General features: G+C 39.6%; 2 protein-coding genes across 4 annotated transcripts; one reads left to right on the top strand and one right to left on the bottom strand.

Annotated features, from left to right (window-relative positions):
• Positions 1-455: 455 nt before the first annotated feature.
• Positions 456-5,862, bottom strand: galk2 (galactokinase 2). Its single transcript, XM_031755674.2, has 10 exons — positions 5,626-5,862; positions 5,458-5,546; positions 5,046-5,169; positions 4,814-4,907; positions 4,548-4,694; positions 4,239-4,337; positions 3,969-4,121; positions 3,525-3,735; positions 2,844-3,045; positions 456-2,339 (listed from the first exon to the last, which is right to left on the bottom strand). Exons 1-10 carry the CDS (start codon positions 5,673-5,675, stop codon positions 2,132-2,134), a joined length of 1,377 nt encoding a protein of 458 aa, XP_031611534.1. The 5' UTR covers positions 5,676-5,862; the 3' UTR covers positions 456-2,131.
• Positions 5,863-6,479: 617 nt separating this feature from the next.
• cep152 (centrosomal protein 152) lies at positions 6,480-20,451 on the top strand. Of its 3 annotated transcripts, XM_039615884.1 has the most exons (28): positions 6,480-6,736; positions 6,864-7,027; positions 7,137-7,254; positions 9,412-9,521; positions 9,651-9,711; positions 9,851-10,150; positions 10,511-10,658; positions 10,945-11,085; positions 11,897-12,036; positions 12,318-12,518; positions 12,654-12,801; positions 12,902-12,993; positions 13,090-13,253; positions 13,361-13,562; positions 13,675-13,779; positions 13,865-13,995; positions 14,091-14,219; positions 14,293-14,593; positions 14,687-14,944; positions 15,253-15,384; positions 15,464-16,117; positions 16,349-16,424; positions 16,522-16,689; positions 16,791-16,875; positions 17,553-17,635; positions 17,833-17,989; positions 18,077-18,180; positions 18,268-20,451. In XM_039615884.1, the coding sequence occupies exons 3-28, from the start codon at positions 7,168-7,170 to the stop codon at positions 19,083-19,085; spliced, it is 4,995 nt and encodes a 1,664-aa protein (XP_039471818.1). In that variant the 5' UTR covers positions 6,480-6,736; positions 6,864-7,027; positions 7,137-7,167; the 3' UTR covers positions 19,086-20,451. The 3 variants fall into 3 exon arrangements, with proteins under 3 accessions (XP_039471818.1, XP_031611533.2, XP_031611531.2); XM_031755673.2 differs by having other exon boundaries at positions 6,480-7,027; positions 14,136-14,219; XM_031755671.2 differs by having other exon boundaries at positions 6,480-7,027.
• The last annotated feature ends 1,316 nt before the right edge of the window (positions 20,452-21,767 follow it).

Genomic DNA, 21,767 nt, shown 5'->3' with positions numbered 1-21,767 from the left:
TTATCACAATATAGCATCTGTCCTTAAACATCTGGGAACTAAAGCTGCTGAACTTTTGGGTTTAATATATCCCAGAGGAGACGGCAGCGTTTCTAGATCGTGTTCGCATTTGTCGATGGACCAGTGAACTGTCTTCTCACACAATGATTTCTGAAACTGTGCAGTGATTTCTGTGGCAGAATTTTTGGCCTCACCCCCTGAGCACAGAGATTTCTCCAGATTCTCTGGATCTTTTGATGATATAATGTACTGTATAGATTAGACATTCAAAGTCTTTGCAATATTACATCGAGGAACATTATCCTGAAAATTTTCCAATTTGTATACAGTTTTTTTTCATATCCAATCATCTTACTCAGCCTAATTATACTGTATGTATTATGCTGTACTTTTGTTGCCCAACTTTTCTGAAATATGTTGCCGTCATCAAATTGAAATTGAAACAATATTTCTCATCAAATAGTAAAATGTCTCAGTTTAATCATTTGACATGCTTTCTAGGTTTTATTGTGTGGGTTTGAGATTCGCAGATCATCGCATTTTGTTTTTATTTACATCTTACACAGTGCCCCAATGCCCCAACTCTTTTAGGGCCGGGCTCGCAAATTACAAAAGGGAAGATCGCCCTGGCCACAAGTACAAAATGCACCATCTTTAAAAACTATGCACTGAAACACACTTTCTTCTTAACATACATCCAAAGTGCTAAAAAATAAGTATTGTAAATACTGAAGTAATGCTGCTGAATAGGATGGTAAGCACAATTAATTACAGATTTTAAACGTTTAATACATTTTACAGTTTGTGGCATACAGCATACCACAGTGACACTGCTCTGAGATCCATTGCCCTGTGCTGTGCCTTTAATAGTTTCTGTTAAAGACAGCTCTTTTCTATTTAATATGTCATCTCTGATTTGGCCTGAGTATATTTAAGGACAAAGTAAAACTGGAATGCATGGCTTGAGTAAGACATAAGAAAATAAGTGAGGTTTGATCATACATCAAAGAAACATCAAAGAAGTGGATAAGTTTTACATTTAAAAATTACTTAAACCATCCCAGTTTTTTGAAGTAGATAATTGTTCATAAAAGAGATGCAAACACAGGCCAGGTAAAATATGATATAATAAAGGCTTTTGAGCGTTTTGCCACTGATGGATTCATAAGGAAAGAATGAGATATACCCCTAGCTGAAAACCCTCACATAGTGTTCTTCTTTCAACTGCTTTCATTAGGGGTCCATCTCAGCCTATCCATAATATCTTCCTCTGTCACACCAACCTCTCTGCATATCCTCCTCCACCACATCCATGAACCTCCTTCCTCTTCTCCTCCTGCCTGGCAGCTTCATATTATAAAATAACCACTCTCTCCTCCACATCTCCAAACCATCTCTTGCCTCTCTCACAAACTTATTTGGATTTGCATTTTAACCATTTACTTGCTTCATACTTAATTTTTATTATCATTTTACATGAATAACATGTAAAAGGGCCACTCTTATGTACTACGAAACTAAAAAATGCCCCCCCCCCCCCCCCACACACACACCCACCCACACACACACACTCTCTCTCACTTCTTTGGTATATGATGCATAGACCTCTAAGCCTCCAACAATCAATGCTCTTTTATGAAGTAAAAAAATGTTACTGTGCAGAAGTTGACATCCAGCATTTGAGCCTTTTGAATGTCTTTAATACACTACAACCCCAACACTCTGCGTTTCCATTAATGCACATGGAGAGAGGTTTTTTTTTGCCTTTTAATGTTAGTGTCTGAAATTTTAATATAGATGAATTTTATACAGCACAAGTTTGTTTTTGTTGCTGTTTTTCTTACATTTGCTGTCTTTTTGTTTATGAGAAAAATGTGCAGACAGACAATGACTTCTCAACAAAATCTTTCATTATAATAAAAAAGAACATGTTTGAATGCACCACGGAAGCAAATCTTTGGCCCTTATTTTCCAGCGTGATCTATATAGAGGAAAAAGTTAAATTTATCAGTCATCATATCATTAGTCACATGTGTAAGAAAAACCCATTTCTGAAACTGAAACCCATTTAACTGAAACTGAATGATTGTGGTATAAAAACCGGTATAAAAACAGAAATGGATTATGAAGATCACTCCTCGAGGTAAATTGCAGCTCCACCACCTGGCTTTGATACAAACAGACTTTGTTTTTCCATTGCTGCCCTGCGTGGATCAGGGAGGTAGTATTCTTCTCTAACAGCTTGTAAGAAAGACTCCACCTTCTCACTGGGAACCATGGAAACGGCACAGCCTCCCCACCCTGCTCCTGTCAGGCGGGAACCCACAGCCCCTGACTTCCTGCAACCATGAGAAAAAACAAAAAGGCAACATATTTCAGTATAGTGCTAAGAATGACACTTTAATACTATTATTCCTCTAGAAATATGTGAGGAAGGGGTTGCATGTACATCTACAGTCATGCTAGTGGTGTGAGGTTCTACTTACTGTAAGCATTCAGCAAAGAGCTAATGCTAACACGAGTAGAAATCATACAGCCCTTGAATGACTAAGTCCATCCTTACTGCTTCCAAAGGAACTGAGAGGGCAAGTAGCAGCCTGGTTCTGCTATTCTGATGCACTTGATTAATTGATTGTCTTTTATAATTAGAACTGGGACACATGAGAGACTGTATGCAAACTGGATTATAGTTATAGTTATTATATTATAGTTTGCATTGTGGATTTTTATTAATTGAGATCTTTTTTTTGGTAAATGAACCTAAATACCTCTAAACATTCATTGGATAACATCCAAGTTTCTCTCCCAGGCTGTGCAGGAGTGGTTTAGTTTGCAGTACTCACAGGCAGATATCAACTAATTGGTCCAGTTCAGGGCAGCTGCACTCGTAGAGGTCTCTGCAGCTTGCGTGGCTTTGGTTCATCAGCTCTCCCAGTAGCCGCGTGGCATTGGCAGGTTCAGAGTCGCACACGCTCTTAAACTGCAGGACTCGTGCAGCTTCCCCGTACACATGTTTGGCTCGCTGGTGAAGCTTGAACTGTGTCACTGAGAGAAATAACAGGAAAAGTGTTCCAGCAAAAACCTTAATCTTAAACCTGTTTTCATGAGACTGGAAAGGAAAAAAAAAAAAAAATCTAATGTGATGGAATAACCAAATACTTGACTATCAGCAGAAAATAATATATTAAGGGTTGCTTAGAATATATTTACAACTAAGAAAAATGTTCTGAAAGAAAGAAATGTAGCTCATTTCACTCAGGTAGAAGAATTTGGTTGGTTGGAAATTTAGTTCACCTAAATAAAATGCACAGGAAAATATAAATACCACATTTTAGTTGCAATATTGATAAAATATGATGCATTTTAGTGTGAATGTACTACAATAATCTGTCAATGTCAAAATATATCAGATTTAGAAAGATGGGGTGGGGAATTAAACTAGCAACACGCTTTTTTGCGCTCCATTAATGGAGTACTTCACATAGAGCTCCTGCTTTATCAGCGCCCACACAGGTTTTACTTACTTTCCTGAGTATTAGCGCTGAGCAGCTCTGTTGAAAACTGCTCCGAGGTGATGCCCAGCACCTTGCATATCTCCTCTCGGCTGTAAGGCTCGGGGTGCAGCACCTCGTCCACCAGAGCCAGCATCTCCTCCAGGGAGGCCTTCAGCTCCATCTGAACATGAGCGAGCTTCAACAGCCTGTTCGAGTCCACACCCCGCGCCTGGGCCAGCATCTGAGTACACATCCACTGTGATGTTAACTTTGAATATTACAAACTTATCACACATGTTTAAAGTTTACAGCGAAGCGTGAGGCTGTTCATCGCTGTGTTCTTGGGTTGTTGTGCTCTGTTGCCTTTGAAAGAGCACACGAGTCAAACTAAATTCAATATTAAATTGAAACTCAGGAAATAAAACAACATATATAACAGATATTTCAGGAATGCATCACGGCAACAAATAGCACCTTGGTGGCGATCCGACACTCCACCACACGGATGTTGTAGTGAGAAGAAGCAGCTTTGTTCATCTCCACGCAGCAGTTGGAAATCACAAACACGGCACCATCGGGGAGTTTGACATCGGTAGCACACAGGGGCTGGAACTCTATCAGCTTTGCCTGGCAGACAATTCAAAAAGTTTAGCCAGCAATATTGAAGTTATTATTTGTTTATATAGTGTATTTTAGATGTGCCATATTCGTCAAACACAGGTCAAAGGCGGTCGGGCTACATACAGTTCCTGCCTCTGCCAGGAATGAAATTGACTGGTCCATGCCTCCTCCCTCTGTGCCAATGTATCGCTCACTTTTGGCACAAATCTCCGCAAGAGCCACCTGGTGAAATACAAAGTTTTCCTCTTTAATTAACAAATCCAGGAGAATGTCTGACTCATAAGGATTCACATTATAACAAATTAAAGACAATATGTATTAGGAGTCATATTCTTTGTGATTAATTGTTCATTACCTTTTGAAAACATCATTTTTGACTATTACCAAAAGAAATTAATACATGTTTTTGGTTTGGTTACAAAGAAGCTTCACCTTGGAGAGGGACTTTTGGTTTGCCTCCATTGTTACGAGGCCAGAACAACAAACTAAGGCACTAGAACTGGACAGGCCGGAGCTCGGAGGGATCGTTCCATCTACGACACAGGACATCCCTGCTAAATGGTTTAGCCCAAACTTCTCCTGAAAGAAAAAAAAATCTAAATGTATCATGTTACCACTTATGATGCATTTAGTACATGTTATAGTATTCATTTTTTGCCATTCCATAATTTAAGTATAGAACTCATCACAAAACTTACCTGAATACCTTTAACCCCACAGAGAAAATAATAATACCACTGTGGATCGTCTCTATCTATGGCAATTTCCTCTGAACACGACACACTGAAATCCCTGTATAATGACAAACAACAAGCTTTCTGAGAACACACACTCATAATGTACAGCTACCATTGAATAAATTACACAGGCCAAAAACACACAAACAAAAAATATATATTGGGGCTGTCACTATAAGGGTTCACATCTCACTTGTATTTAGGATTTGCGTTGGCCAGCTGGATCTTCCCTGAATTGTTCACTGACACAGCTGCGAGGATATTCTGCTCGATGGCCATTGGAAGCACAGAATAGCCACAGTAATCAATGTGTTCACCTGTTAATGTGACAAATATGAAAAAGATGTACGTGAGAGACCGTGTTTGACTGGTACCACTAAAAAATTCCTGGATAAAAGCTGCAAACAAAATCATAATATTACCACAAATGTTTTACTTTGAAACAAGGTCAAAATATTAAGAACACCCACTGGCAGAACTACTATTATCTCCAGAGGATATTTATATGGGTATACACTGTACTTATTCAACAGATACAAAATAGATGGAGCATATACAATAATGCAATCAGTCTACAACACATGCCACATAAAGTATGAAATTACCTATTAGGTTTACCCTTCCAGGTGCAAATGCATAGAAGAGAGGAGATTCCCCATACTTTGACTCAAAGGTTTCTTTTAAGTTTTTCATCCTGCAAAATGACAAGAAAAGCAATTAAGTATCATAATATTATACTCTGAGAATCAATGCGTAACCTCGTTGCTTCTCACCTCTCGTTAGCAGCTACCTTTGTCTTTAACTTGGGCGGGTTTGTGGCCATTTCTACCCGTTTTAAAGTAATTGTGAGTCCACTTGTTGTCAGACAGGAGAGCTCAGAGCTTTCACATATCCGGGTTTAGATCAGCTGACTGTCACAAGAGGCTCCCGGATACCAAAATGCTGAACTCTGGTCGGAGCTCAGCTGAGTTTAGCGTCTGTCTACAAAGGAAGAGCTGACTCTGAAGCAGCTGAGGCAGCAGAGGCAAAATGCGGAAGTTAATAGACGGAAAGGGGGCGGGTCTTATGAGTCAACGTCCACAAATCTGAATGGGGTAACTCCAAATACTAATAAGAACGGTCATTCATAAATTTAATGCACAGTTTCTTTCTTTTTTTTTTTTTTTTTTTTTACAGTAGCCTACTTTAAATTATTTGCTTTAATGTTAACGTCAATGAACTTCAGTAAAAAAAAATAAACAGGTATAAAAAAAAATAAAAAGGTAATTAAAATAACAGAAATGTAATGCCACATTTTTGTGATTAAATTCCCAGGTTTGACTAATCTGATTATAATATCTATTTAGTAACCCTGTTTACGGTTATCTTGAAATTAGCTGCTATGTCACTGTTTAACCACACGATGGGAACATCAGATTGCTTTTTAAAAATGCCAGCGATGACGAAGTTTTTCATGAAAGTGTGGCTTTGTTTGCGCATAAAAAATTAATACATGTTGACCAGGAATAAAAAAGGAGGAAAGAAAAACAAAAAAACAACCTGAAAGAACAACAACAAACATAACATTTTATATATCATTTCCAAATAATCTCGATAACTACACTACCCATAATTCTAAGGACTTTGTTACCATGGACACGGGGTTAACTAGCTCCGGGGTTCTCAGCAAGAAAAGAAATCTTGTAAATAGCTTCACCTGGTATGTTTTGTTACGCCAAAAAGCATTTAAATTAATATTTTCGTGTCGGTGAATTAGCGTCAGTTGTGGTGATAATGAGTAAGTCTGTGTGCAATCAGTTTCTGAAATCCGCTCTGTCTCAAAGAGTCGCAGTGGTTTGGCGCTGCTAACGCGCGCGAGTTTTCAAAGTGGGCGAGTCTAACAAGGTACGGCTAGCAGGAGTTAGCTTTGTTCGCTACAAAGTTAGCTTCCATCTTAAATGTTCGCAAACTGGCCTATAATTTGGCATTAAACCTGGGTGTCTTGTTAAACGTGTTGGGCATATGTTTCCAGAGCTCGGCTGGATCGTTTGTTTGGCATGTCCGGGTTTACCGCTCGCTAATAAGCCTCACTGTTTTGTAATGTAAAGTGCAGCATGGCTAACAGTTGAAGCTAATACTCAATAATAGGGATACGCAGCTCAGCAAAGGAGACATCTGCCGTCTTTTAATTAACGGGTAAGCTTTGATATATATTTCTAGCTGATATCAATGCGTAATTTTAGTTAACTTGAGTTTTTAACTGCTGTCAAAGATAAATTAAGTTTTGTTGTTCCTGTTTTCCTAGCATCCCCTAAACGACCAGGAGGGTGTGCATTATGTCTATTGATTTTGACAGTGCTGCTCTTCAAACCCAACACGATGAAGAGGAATACGACCAAGAGGACTACGCGAGAGAGCAAGAGGTGCAACACTCAGATCTACAGCTTTACAGAATTATTCAGATAACATCTGTCTGATAGTTGTGCATCCAGTTGTTGGACTGAGTTCACATTCGGCATGCACCCTGAATTTCTTAGGATATTTACGATAACAATTTGATGGATATTTTTTATTTACTCTGTTATTTAGTGCCCACTTAGCTAACTGAGAAAGCCTATTGTGAAAACGCGATTTGTCTTTCGACTCATCTAATTGTGTTTAAACATATTTAGCCAGCTGACTCTGCTTGTTCATCGCTCACTGGTTACAGCCATCATAGTTGCTGATATCAGTCAACACAGTAGAAAGCCTGTGCATGTTATTCAACATGCAAGAACACAACAACATGTCCAGCTAATGCTAAAATTACAAAATGGTAAGAAGTCATTATTTATCTCAGCTTACTTTACATTTACTATCACTGTGTACAGTGATTGTATGTTTACCAGATTTCACTACTACTGTTGATCTTACATTTCTCTTTGTGAGTTTGTAGTGCTGTCTGGGGAATCACTGACAAGTGCATTGTTTGAATTTCACAAGCATTGCCTGCTTCACAGTTACTCACTGTTATTACTCACATCTACAGTCTGTTGTGCTGTGAGCTTGAGCTATTATTGGCTCAAGGAAAAGGCCTCCTTCCAGGTGTGTCACACTGAAACCAGCTCAGCCCTTTGGCTTCCCCACTTTCTATTTGGGTTACTTGGCTTCAGGAGAGAAAGCAAAGAAGCATTTGGTGATCTTATAGAGCTCAGCATAATGGGCTTTAAATAGTATTAATTGAATAGATTTTCATTTCATTTCATTTATTTTTATTTATTCTTTTTTTCTTTTTTTAGGCTATAACCTACTTATAATACACTAGCTCATTATGGATAATGTCTGCCAGCAGTAACTGGAATGTTTCTGCTCCAGTTAACTTTGCTATATGTTTTGTCTAAACAATGGAGGTCTTTGCGAGGCAAACAAGACAATACCACAGGGAGCCGACAACATGCCAGGCACATTTTGGATGTTTTAGACAGAAGGCCTTCTCTACAGGCAGATTAGGCTGGGGGTTATCTCGTGGTTTCACAGCTGAAGTAGAAATGCCTTTTCAAATTTTGTTGACTGTGTAAGTGGGATAATATGGGTCCTTCGGTTGTGGACACAGTGGAGGATCTGAGGAGTATTCAGCGGTCCTTATGGGAAGTAAGTCCAGCTGGCTCTGCTTGTTTCAACACACATGGCTGTTTGTTATGCAACTTTGGTTAGTCTGTTACTGAGGAGTTTGTTTGTTTTTTGTGTCATTTTATTTGCAAGTGTCAAAATATTAAACAAGGAAAGACTTAATGAGAATCAGTTTTATTTCAAAGTAAATTTACACATATGGGTTCTAAACCGGCAGCACGGTGGCATGGTGGTTAGCACTGTTGCCGCACAGCAAGAAGGTCCTGAGTTCAATTCCACCATCAGGCCGAGGGTCTTTCTGTGTGGAGTTTGCGTGTTCCTTCCGGGTACTCCGGCTTCCTCCCACCGTCCCAAGGCATGCAGTTTGTGGGGACAGGTTAATTGATTAAAAGGACAAGTGGAAGCGGATGGGTGGGTTCTAAACCAGTGATTAACATAGGACTAAATTCACCCATTTAGGTCACAAAATACAAATACTGCCATATGAGCACAATATGCAAATATTTAAATAGTAGAAGGTTTTTTGCTATATAAAGATTGGGCAGTGCTGTGCAAAATACAGTCAGAGAGTGCAAATACTCAGTGTTTATTTACACCATATTTGGAGCTTTTGCTTCATAGAAGACTTCCGTGATTAATCATTTAATCAAAGTTTATCCTTAAATCTCACATGCAAACACAAAAAGTTTCTGAAAGTGTTTTTAGGTATAGCCTGAATAATTTTGATTTAGTAACTCTACACAGCATAATGTAATGATATTTAATGTAACAAGTGTTTCTCAAAACTGCAGCTAAATAATAAAAACACACTGCATAAGACTTTTACAGCCTTTTAAGCTGTCAGTGATTGCTTAGCTCTGGTGTTTTTTTTTCCTCTATCTTTGTTACTTTATAACTCAGTTGCGAAGCAACCATAGTGACTCATTTCCATGTGCTATTTCCTCTCTTTCTTTTTTTTTCCTTTCTCGCAGCTGCACAAGCTGCTCACAGACCTGCCTGATGACATGCTTGAGGATAGCATTGACTTCTCCTCCCCAGAGCTGGATTACACTGCCTGCAGTAATAAAAACACTGGCAACAGGTAACACATGTTGCTGCTGATGACACTATATGTAATGTCACATTTCGAGAACTCTGGGTGTGGTTAAAGACAAGCAGATTTGTTGTCACTGGAACATTAGTTATCATTTGTTGTGCTTTCTCTACTTAGCCCACAGTCCAGCTGGACTCAGCAATGGTCTGATCATCCAAGGCCAGCCCCTCATACACAGGTAGAGTGTTAGTTTATGTTCAGTAGTAGATTTAGGGGCCTTGAATATTTTTGCCATCAAAAAAATACAACTCATAAATGGTGCATACAAAAAAAGTTCAAAAGGGAAAGAGTCACTCTCTGTTATTGTCTCTCTAAAGAACTATGAAGATCACTATGATGAAGGGTTGAACAATGAGTATGCATATAAGGATGGAGCTACTCATATTAATGGACATCGGAGTCCCCCTCAAAGTCAACCTCTGCCTCACACCTGGAACCAGGATCATCAGTTCACACAAGCAGATTATACATGCACAAGCATGGGCACAGACAAAATGACAGAGACCAGTGATTTTTCCACTGAGTTTGAGTCTAAACCATACCCTCAGGGTGCCAGTAATCATGTGGAATATAACGGAGAAAGAGGATACATGGACAAGCAAAACCACCAATTTCAAGTGAGTGGACCATTTCATTTCAAAAGCATCCAGAAGGTCCTAGCTGTTATTGTGCTGTTCTTTCCTTTAAGGTTTTAAGTCTTAATGCCTCCAAATCATTTGAATAAATAGTAACATGAAAGGATTTCTAGTATTTTTTTTTTTTTAAAAAGCAGCATTTTATTCCAAAAGAAACGTACATTACTTGTGTGTATGAAATGTCCTCAAATGTCATTTTAAATTAACATCTTGTTTTCTGGCAATTTGTAGTTTGTGCAGTTTTATTTTTTTATGTTTGCATGTTTTGTTTGTTTGTGTATTTGTGTTTTTTAAATACAGCAACATTTTCACTACTATCATACTATGTTTCTATGTTTAAAGTCTGAAGTATGTGACAGAGGTGCAAATCAGTACAAGGTGAGCTACAATCCTCATCATCCTGCCCATCAGCCAAACATGTTTAAGTCACAGGCCGCTCAGCAAGGTCAGTTTGACCATCTACAGAGAGATTTCCTTGACTCAACACAACGTAAGTCTTAGTTTCATTGACTAAATAATAGTACTGAGTACACTGACATGTAAATATAAACTATTTAATGAGATGTGTGCCTGTTTCGGGACTGCAGATGGCTGTTGTCAAGTAGCTTAATCCGTTACAAGGCATTTTTTTCTTCCAGTTGTATGCATAGTCTAGCTGTACTGCAGAAAGGTGTAATTTGAATTGCCAGTGGCTTAAAAAATGACATTGCTTAAATTGAAAATGTCCTCACAATGAAAAATGACTAAAATTAAACACAAAATTATCTTTGTTTCAGAAAATGCTGATCGGGAGCAGCTTGCCCAGCTGCAGATTTTGAACAAAGCCCAACAGAGGCAAATTGAAGACTTGGAGCAAAAACTTGAGGATTCACGGCGTAACATGAGATACCTCGAGCATCAATTTGTAATCGTCAAAGGTATGTTCAACTTAAAATGAGGGACATCTCACTTTGTTGCAGTACTTGAACAGTAGTCAAAGGAGTTTGCAAAGAAAAAGCGTCTGGACTTCTTTAAGTTGCTTGAAGACGTTTCACCTCTCATCCGAGAAGCTTCTTCAGTTCTAAGGTCAAATGGCCGAGAGTCCCAGATTTAAACTCAGTGGGAGTATCCCCAAGGAGGGACAAAGGACCCCTGGTGATCCTCTAATCACATGCGCCCAGGTGTGAAAGCGGGTGTGGGACCTAATCAGCCAGGTTTTCGGGTGAGTCCCACACCCGCTTTCACACCTGGGCGCATGTGATTAGAGGATCACCAGGGGTCCTTTGTCCCTCCTTGTGGGATACTCCCACTGAGTTTAAATCTGGGACTCTCGGCCATTTGACCTTAGAACTGAAGAAGCTCGGATGAGAGGTGAAACGTCTTCAAGCAACTTAAAGAAGTCCAGACGCTTTTTCTTTGCAAACTCCTTTGACTACGATGACCTGGATGACTGAGAACCTTCACAGACATACTTGAACAGTATATGATTATGGAGGGTTTTTAAAAAAAAAAAAAAAAAAACTTTTTTACAACCATAATAATAACAGTATAGTGTAATAATAGAAATCCACTCAAAACCTTGGGCACTTATGATTTGAGAGGGATTGTCAGTTTATAGCACTGAGACTAGTAGAAGTAAATGCAAGTTTGTCTTTAGTTGGTTAAAACATCTGCCCCCTTGTGGCTGTTAGTGATGTAGCACTGCTTGCTAGATGTGCTGATGGTCCTTTTTAAAAAAATTGTCCATAGATGAAAAGGACGGCCTAGCAGTAAGTTTAAAGGAAGCGAGTCGATTGATTGAAGAAGCCAAAGAAAGAGAAGTCCAAATGCAAAACAAGCTGAAGGCAATGGAGCAGCAAGTACAGATCCTCACTGAGAGAGACCACGAGGTATGTTCTGTGCTGACAAACACTGTTTTCATTCTGTTTTCTTAGTTATTTAACGCCAAATTTAAGACGGTAATAATAGTTAACTGTAACTATTGAAGAAACATGCACTTAAGGAATTCAAAAGCTTTGTCAGCTTTATAGATTTAAGAATATAATATGAAATTTTGTATACAAATGTGTCTAAACCAGCTCTGCTTACTGAAACATGATGCATGACTGAAACCTTTGTATGAGAATGCTTCTTTTTAGTGTATATAGCAAAGGTTTTCTTTTGTTTGCAGAACATGAAGAAACAGAGGGTTGCAGATGCTGCGGTAGACAGTATGAAGCAACAGATGTTGGAGCTTCGCCGTTCTGACACGCTGTCCAGAGCGCGGGAACAGCATGACAGAGACCTTGCTGTCATAAAGGAGCAGCATGAGGCTGCTCTGTTAGCCCTGCAACAGAAGCTGGACTCTACCTCTCAGGCTTTGAATGAACAGGTCTGGAGTTTTATTGACATAGTATTAGAAAATGGAACAAGTTAACCAAAAGTCCATTCTTTGTCATCAGACAAATGTTGATTATATTATTATTATTGTTACGTCAGAGTGTGTTTTTTGTTCTGTGGCTTCCAGCTTGATATTGGTCAGAAGTTACGGGAGCATGTGAAGCTGTTGGAGCACCAGAGAGAAGAAGAGCAACTGGAGAGAGCCAGAGTGGTGAATGCACTCACACAGCGTCTGGAAGAGAGTCAAAAACAATGCGCCAAGCTGCTGCAGACAAGTGTGTGAACTCCACATGAACATTACTGAGCAGCTGACACCCACATTACCTTATTCTTGCTCACATTTAATCGATCTAATTATCTGTTTTTTATTTTCAGATTCAGTGCAAGAGATGAGTCAAATGCAAATCAAACTACAGCAGGCACTGTCAGCCAAGGCCCTGAGTGAGAACATGAACAAAGTTTTACAGGTTTGTCCTCAGATTTTTCTAAAGCACAACTACTCCTGTGACTTCTGATGAACAAGCTGCACAAACGTTTTGTGTTTTTTCATTTTCACCCTAAAGGAGGATATGGCTGATCTGAAGGAGCAGATCGCTCTGTATGAATCTGCAGTGAAGCACGGTGTCATTGCGATAGACCTAAGCAGCAACTGGGAGAACCAGCTGTCTGAATCCTGTGTGGATTTGGGGTTGAAGAAAACAAACAGGAAAAACGGCATGCTTAATAGGTAACAGTGTGAATACAGAGCAGTCATTGTGATCTGTATCTCTTCCCCTCTTGGACTGAACTCTCCAGAGTAACCTTTGGAAACACATTTTTCTGTTGTTTTGTCAGTCCTGCTTTGGCTCACCTGTCAGACTCCAAGCTGCCCAAGGATGAGGCTTTAAGGTTGCTACGAGTAGAGATGCAGCGCTGCCTGGGTAGTTTAAAGGGGAAGCGGCAGAAGATCAACCAGCTGCAAGAGGAGCTCCAGCAGTGTCAGCGTCGTGTGAATGAAATGCAGATTGAATTAGATGAAACAAAACTTAACTCTGAGGTGAGTGCTGACTCCTGGAAACTGTAACTTTTCTAAACTTTGGTTAATTTTATAAAAGGACTAAAAGTGGGCAGGTTTAGGTGACTGATGCAGACATTTTTGATCTATCCAGATGAAAGAAACCAGCCAGAAGAAACATCAAGACATGACTGGAGACTCTCAAAAAGAGTTGATGAGATTACAGGAGGACAAAACACACTTGCAGGAACAAGTGGAGGTGGGTTGATGTTTGTCGTCAGACTTATCATGTTCTTAGTTTTTTGGCTAAGTCACAAAAGACTGTTGTTTTCTCCAAACTGCAGCTGCTAGAAAAGAAGAATCAGGAGCTGAAAGAAAACGAGGAAAAACTGAAGTCTGCCAATTCTGAGTTGTGCACCAAAATGAGGGAGATGATCCAGGAGCTCGACCAAGAAAAGCAAGAAGCTGCTGAGAGGTAAAAGTGACTCTTTCTCTTCCTCCTCTTTCTTGGGGTATGTGTAATTTCCTGAGTTATGTGTATTTGTGAGTATATGTGCTTCTTTTGCTAAGATCTGAACGGATTCATCAGCAGTACAGGAATGATGTGGTTAACAGGGTCAGAACAGAACTCATGCTGGAACACGACGCTCAGGTAGAGCGGCTGACGACACAGCACCAGCAGCAGCTTCAGCAGTTACAGTAAGTCTCCTGCACCTCATGGTAAAAATATAGTTGTTTTCAGACTTTTGTGGCTAATTTATTTTTTCCACAGAGGTCAGCTCTCTGAAGCTAATGATAAGGTGCTGGCAGTACAAGAATGTTACATATCTGTCTGCAAGGAGAAGGACTTGCTTGAAGAAAGCATCCGCAGCAGAGAGAAGGAGGAGAAGTTGATCAGAGAGGAGAGTGGCACAGCTATGCAGAAGCTGAGAAGTGAGCTTGAGGCTCAGCATCAGGCCTCAGTTATGGAGCTCAAAGCTGTCTGGTCCAAAGAGAAAGAGGCTGAGTTCCAGCAACAACTGACTTCTCATTTAGCATCCGCTGAGGCTGCATGGAAGGAGGAGTTGCAAAAGGTATGACTATTAAAAGTGTATTCCTATCTCCCTCATTTGACTAATATTGATTTCATACAAGACTTATTTTCTTCTGTTCTACTTTTTATACAGATTGAGAAGACCTGGGCCCAGAGGTTGGAGGAGGCTACAAGAGAGGAACATCGAAAGGCTGCTGAGACGAGCTGTCAGACGGATGAGAATGAGGTCAGTCTGACAATTTCTGCTGAGGAGTTGGACTCCAGGCTCAGTGCCCAGAGACAACAGCTGCAACTGGAATCTGAAAATGTCAGAAGGAAAGCTGTGGAGGAAGCCAGGAAACAAGTCCAGAGAGAGTTGCAGGAGAAACACCTGGACGACATGGCTAAACAAGTCAGTTTGTTTTATTATTGTATTTCAAGGCAATATTAAACATATTTTAATGGTCATCAAAATACATGTGCATGTGTTTTGCATGTATGACATGGAATATGACATTTCAGACCCTTAATATCACCTTCATCTATTTTAGGTACAGAGATTTAAGCCTTTAGAAACTCAGTTTTATTGTATATTACTCACAAGACTTGGTAAAGTTATTTTCTACCATTATGTAAAAATGTTTATATCATTCTTTTCCTCTTTGACATGATTATTTGGTTCAGTTAATGGACATAAATTTGCGTTTGTGTTTGTTTCAGGTTGAAGGGGCAGTAACAAGAGCCTATAATCGCTGGATTGAGGATCTGACTTCACTGCCAGAATATCAAGCTGCTCTACAAACAGAGAAGGAGAAATGGGAACAACTGCAAGAAAAACACACCCAACAGCAGGTATGAAAGAGTATTTGTCTTTTATTTGAAAAGTGTCACTGCTGTTGTCTGGGTTTATATATTTATTTAAACGTTTTAGGTATCCCAAGCACTGAAGGAAGCGGAAGAGCAATGGCGCAGGAAGCACAAGAACCAGCAGGAGGAGAACAGCTCTGAGCCACAAAGGATGGAGGAGCTGCAAGAGGAACTGGCAGCCCTCCAGAGCCAGCTGGAGCAAGTTACCAGAGAGCAAGCTGCCTTATTGAAAGCTGAGCTGGCCGGAGCGAGAGCAGCCTGGAACAGAGACAAACAGCAGGAGATCGCCATCATCCAGGCCCGCAGCGAGCAGGTGTATCAAGCCAAGCTGCAAGAGCAGGGCAAAAAGCTGGAGCAGGCTGTACACCAAGCCAAAGAAGATGCTGATCTCCAGAAGAATGAGCTGCTCCTACAGATGGAGGCCAAGCTTCAGCAAACTGTGAGTGCTCGTGAGGAGGAGTGGCGATGCCAGCATGCAGAAAAGGAACTGATGCAAGGAAAGCAGATAAGAGATGAACTACAAGCAGAGCTTCAGACTGCACTGGCAGAGGTCCAGGCACAACTTCTCAGGAATTCCAAAACGGATTATCAGGGTACTGAAGACACTCGCAGGACCAGCGGGGCTTCATCAGAGGCTACAATAACACACATCATCCAAACTTCATGCAGAGACATAGTCAAAAGAGCAGTAACCCAGGCTAAGAAGGAATGGAAAACAGTGAGTTGTTATATTTCTAAAGAATAAATAAATAATAAATGTATAAATTAAGTTGAAAATGAAAAGATTAGAGTAGCCAGAGAGATGAATATGAAATTTCATCACTTTTATTTATTAGAAGTACTGCCATGAATGATTTGTACAGCACGTAATAGTTTTCTTTTTTTTACAGATTTGTCTTTTATTTAGAAACTTGTTTTTCATCTGAAGCTTTCATTTTTGATCCCTCAGATGAGTGAAGAGAATTTGAGCCGTGCTTTGAAGGAAACGCAGGAACGGCAGGAAAGAGAAATCAAGAAAATGCAAAGTACGCAATGAGCTCCTCTCTAGCAGGACATGAAAATTTTCTGCTTGTATATCAACATGACATACTCTGTTCATTTAATGAAATGGTTTTTTTTTAGCTGTCTTATCCCAGCAGAGGGAGCAGTCTCATTGCAAGAGGGAGTGCAGTGAAAGTGTAAGTAAGCTGCAGAAGAAGAATCAGGAGCTCCAGAGACATTTAGAGAAAACCTGTCGGCAACTCCAGCACAGTGTTAGAGAGCACAAAACTGCCATACAGCATCTCAAAGGTACTGCATTTAAAAGATCTTATAACGATTCATTTATAAGATTTTTTTTTTATGAGCTGGAACTGCATGTGTGCTGATGGGTTAAGTGCTATCTGTTGTAGATGAGCATGAAAGCGTCTTACAGAGGGCAAAGGAGGAACATCTGCAACAGTTAGAGGAAGTGAAGAGAGCAACAGAATCATCAGGGTTTGTGTTTTTCATTTTTGCCTTTAATTCAAAGTACATTGCAAATTGCTATTGCTTTGCTGCACTTCAGTTATGTCAAAAACAAGTTATTTCATAAATCTAATCCATTTCAGAGCTACATATTCAATTGGACCTCCCGACTAGTTTATTCAATTTGATCTTTTAATTTACAAGTTTAATTTCTTGAGACAAGTAGCTTGAGCAGGACATTTATTTTAAACTTTGAGCATCTAAATTATCTTGACATCATAATCTGTCAAGATAATTTAGATATTAAATAACCATAAAGAACTTAAGAGATTTCAAAGCCAGTTTATGCGACTGTTAAAGCCTTCTTACTCTGGGACTCCTTTAGCTGATTTATATAAAGAAAACTGAAAAATACAAAAGAAACAAGGACTCTTCTGTATGTTAACACTCTGAAACATACAGGCACCTGAACTGTGCAAATACACATGACTTCATTATCCAGCGCTGGGGAAACTCACTTGTTACAGCAGTACAAGGGACAGGATGAAAATGTCAATTAGATATTATGAAAAGAAAAATAGTGTACTAAAAAGCCACAATGCAATACAAATGCTATACTGTGTAAAAATGTTTACTGTATACAATAAAATACAGACATTAAAGACAAACATATATTTAACCAGGATTGTTGACTGTTTTGCTTGCAGAAGTTCTGGTCAGCAGCAAAAGCTTCAGCAAGGCCTGGAGGAGATGAAGCAGCAGTACCTGATGACTGTGGAAAAGATCAGAGGTTGGTGTTAGTGCCGGGGGATTATAAATATGTAAATGTTGTTTTTTGTTTTTTGGAGGTTTATTTTAAATTTAAATCATGTTTGCACATTTATTTACAAGCACAAGTCTCGACAAGTCACTCCTCCTTGGTGACCTGCAATTAAAATAGTTTGTTTGTTTTTTTGTTTTATTTTGGGGGTTTTTTTGTCCTTACAGGAGACATGCTCCGTTACCTCCAGGAAAGTCGAGAGCGTGCAGCCGAGATGATCCGCAGGGAGGTGCAGAGGGAGAGGCAGGACACTGCTAGAAAGATGAGGCGGTATTATCTGACCTGTCTGCAAGAGTTATTGGAAGATGGAGGAAAGACTGCAGGGCAAGAGGCCATAACTATCCTAAACTTGTTTGCGTGGTTCGTCATGGCTCCTCTTGCTAATTGTATCGATTTTCCTGTCTTCTGCAGTGCTGAAAAGAAAATAATGAACGCTGCAAGCAAGCTGGCGGCCATGGCCAAAGTGCTTGAGACACCAATCAAAAGTAAATCAGCAAAGAACCAGAGTTTACAGAGTGAGTGCTATTGTGCTAAACTGTTTTACTGGGATTTTCTTTTTCCACCATGACAGTGTGGTTTGCATGTGTGTTTTGCATTGACAGGTTGTTCAATGGCCGTATCCACCACTGGCTGCCCTCCAGGTAGAAACACAGGTTTCACTAAAAACCTGCCAACCCTCACTGAGCTTCCTGACTTCAGGACAGAGGAGAGATCCCAGAGGGAAAAGACTAGTGCTGATTCAGAACAGAAGCCAACCGCAGATGTGAGAACTAAACTTTTGAGCCACCTGGACATTCCTGTATTGAGGAGGGAGGAGACCTCTGTGGATAAAAGGATGAAGCCCCAAAATATTTATACCACCCAGCCGTCATACAAATCCTCTCATCAGACGGTTTCTTCATCCCACATGGATTTGGTCAATGTGTCTGTGAGGTGTAAAAGCAGGGAGATGTACATGCAGGGAGGTGACTCGAGGAAAGCTGAAAACCATCTGGATTCACAGCGTCAGAGAAAACCTGTCCTCATCGAGGAGGCTCCTGTCAGGGATGAGAAACAGAACGACTGGAGCATGACTAGTGGTGACTCCGACACAGACTTCCAAGTACCCAGACTGTCCTACTCAGGGAGGAAAGTGGAACCAGTGAAACCCTTTTCTGTGTCCGCTGCATCAGCCAGCAATATAGGGGAATTTGGCAGTCTCAGCCCTGATGTTTCTGACCTCACTGTTTATAATGAGATTGCTAAGAAGACTCCTGACACAGAGGCATTTGTGCATGCAAAGAGGAGTATGCACAGAGAGCCTACTCCTGGCTCTGAATGTGAGAAGCCGCAGGAAGTCTGGTCAAGGCCTCTGTTTTCTGAGTTGAGGCAGCGCCAACAGGACAGTGGCTTTGACAGTCCCTTCTACCAACAAAAATAACAAACGAAGGGCAGACATGAGGTACAGTTTCAGTTAGCTCATCAAATGGTGCCTTACAGTGTCAAGTGTTTACATTATATAAAATTTTGTCCTGAAGGTGCTTGTGCTTTGTGTTTGTTGAGTTATTTGTTAGGGAGAGTTGGCAGCTTTTTTTCTTTGCTTGGTGAGGAAGATGTGAAGGCTGATGATTGTACTTAAGCATGAAGCTACAGCAGCAGCAGCAGGTTAGCTGTGTTCAGCAAAAAGGTTGAAAGTGAACTAAACTGTTAGTTTGGCTCTAACTCTTAACAAAATTGGTCTGCTCACATGTTTAGACCTTACAGAAGAGGATCAGGCATTAGCCGTTGGAAAAAACAAAACAAAAACAAAACATACTTACATATATTTATTTTGGGGTCTCTCTCTTTTTATTTTTATTTATTTTTTATTTTTTTAATTCTGAGGGGAAAATACTCATGACCCCCTCCAATTTGGCCTTAATCCTCATCTGTATATCTCACCAATTCATATGTGATCTGTTGTTGAATTATTAGTAATAGTAATGACAAGTTGTGGGCCAGGAAAGTCAGACAGCAGCTGTTAATAATTGACCTTCAGAGATATCAGACAGAAGGATTTCGCAACGTACTGCAGTATCTATGGAGGAAGTTCGTGATTAACTCTGCAGAAATTGAATATGTATGTTTAGTATTGCATTGTTGCATTGTGTAACAAACAACAAATGCAGGCTGCATTTCATATCAGGGCTTAAACGGCAAAGTCCAGTGAAGCAATGGACCTTTTTTCTGTTTAAAACGTTTTCAAGTCTTCTTTTGTAAGTGAGACTTATTTAAATGTCCCTTTAAATATCTATATCTATAAATATTTAAATATGCACAAATAAATGTGTTACTCTAGGCCCTCAAATCAAAATTCATGAGTTGCAAACAACTCAACACCTGTTTTAATATCTGCCACAGCAAAAATCACATCAAATTATGAGAGCCACCCAAGAGGCCTGTCTTTGCTGTAACTTAGAACTTTTCTGTTTCTAGCCCTCCAGCAAAATTTATTTTTGCAGATCTGTAAATTTTTTTTTTTCCTCCACATTTATTAATCTGCACCCACAGATTGCACACACAGTATTTGTTACACATTTACAAATACAAGTATGCACACAGACTGAGGAACAGACAACCTTTGACACACATATGAAAAGAACTGTACTACAGGTCATAAGCTGTAACTGGCACACAGGAGTTCACTGAAGCAGAGATACTCAGCCTGCCCTCATAATTTCACCAAATATTGGATACTTACGGGGTCACATCTTCTCAGTCAGGGATTAGTGCTTTGTTTTGTTTTTTTAAACCTGTGTGTGTGTGTGGGGGGGTTATTATTTTATTTTTTAGTTAATGTTTATATGAAGTTTATGCAGAGCATAATTATAAATGTTTCTATATTGTGTTTGTGTGTATTGCTTGTTTTCTTTTAATAAATCTTATTTAACTGCAAACGGCACCCTAATACATACCCTGTTTGTTTACTTTAGAAGATTTTGATTCAAGGTTAATGAAAGCTTACACATTTGACCAAAACACTTTTTTTTTTTTTCTCAGAAGTATCAGAGAGTGCAGTACTTACAAATTTACATTGATGTTTGCTTTTCTTTGCTTTTGAGATGACCAACTCTGTTGTAAATTTTCTTCATGAAGACTTTTTTTTTTTTAATGTTAATATGTTGGGTTTATATTGCCATCAATTACTTATTTGATAGCTTATATTATGTCCAAAACTAGCTGCTTGTTCCCAGGGATAACAGATAAAAATGAACTTTTAGCTGTTTCCACACACCAGTATCATGCAACTTGATAGATGTACATGTTCCACTACCTATTAATAGCAATCATATGGCAGCAGTGCCCATCTACATGCATTTAAACATGCAGATACAATCAAGACGACTTGCTGAAGTTCAAACTGAGCAGAATGGAGAAGAAAGATGATTTAAATGTCTTTGAATGTGGCGTGGTTGTTGGTACCAGACAGGCTGATCTGAGTATTTCAGAAACTGCAGATCTACTGGGATTTTCCATCACAACTGTCTTTAGGTCTTGCAGAGAAGACCAGGGGCCCGTTCTTCGTACCTCGCTAAGTAAGTTAGCCGGATTTGAATGTTGACGATTTCGCGTGATCTTGGATCGTTCGGTTCTCCGAAGCTCATCTGGGACTTGCTGTCATAGCAACAGATCCGTAAGCGTAAACCTGCTCGGGAGCAGGTTTACTTTATGTAAACAGGATTAGATCGCGGCCACTCAGGTATGTCCGCTGCAGTTATATGAAAGCAAGAGCGATATTTCGCCACTGTTTTACCATAAATAAATATTATCAATGTAACTAAAGATAATGCAGCATTTGATTCTTTTATTGATTCCATACAGATACATACAGGTCATTTCCGAAAAAAAGGAAATGTACTATTAATCATTCTATTACATGTAGTAGATCATGTCAGATGTAATTCATATTTTAGAGTAGTAATAGTAAATTACTACCTGCAATCAAGATGACAGACCACGACTATAAAAGCGAAGGTGGATTTGGGAAGTCTGTCGCAGCCATGTCCTGTCCGTTTGTACGCGAGCAAGGAAGGTGCAAGATTGATAAGGAGAGTTTACAGAATTTAGCGTATATTGCGGGATA

The sequence above is a fragment of the Oreochromis aureus genome, linkage group 7 (genome assembly GCF_013358895.1).
Source record: "Oreochromis aureus strain Israel breed Guangdong linkage group 7, ZZ_aureus, whole genome shotgun sequence".
Taxonomy (NCBI): domain Eukaryota; kingdom Metazoa; phylum Chordata; class Actinopteri; order Cichliformes; family Cichlidae; genus Oreochromis; species Oreochromis aureus.
This window is presented reverse-complemented; position numbering and strand designations above follow the sequence as displayed.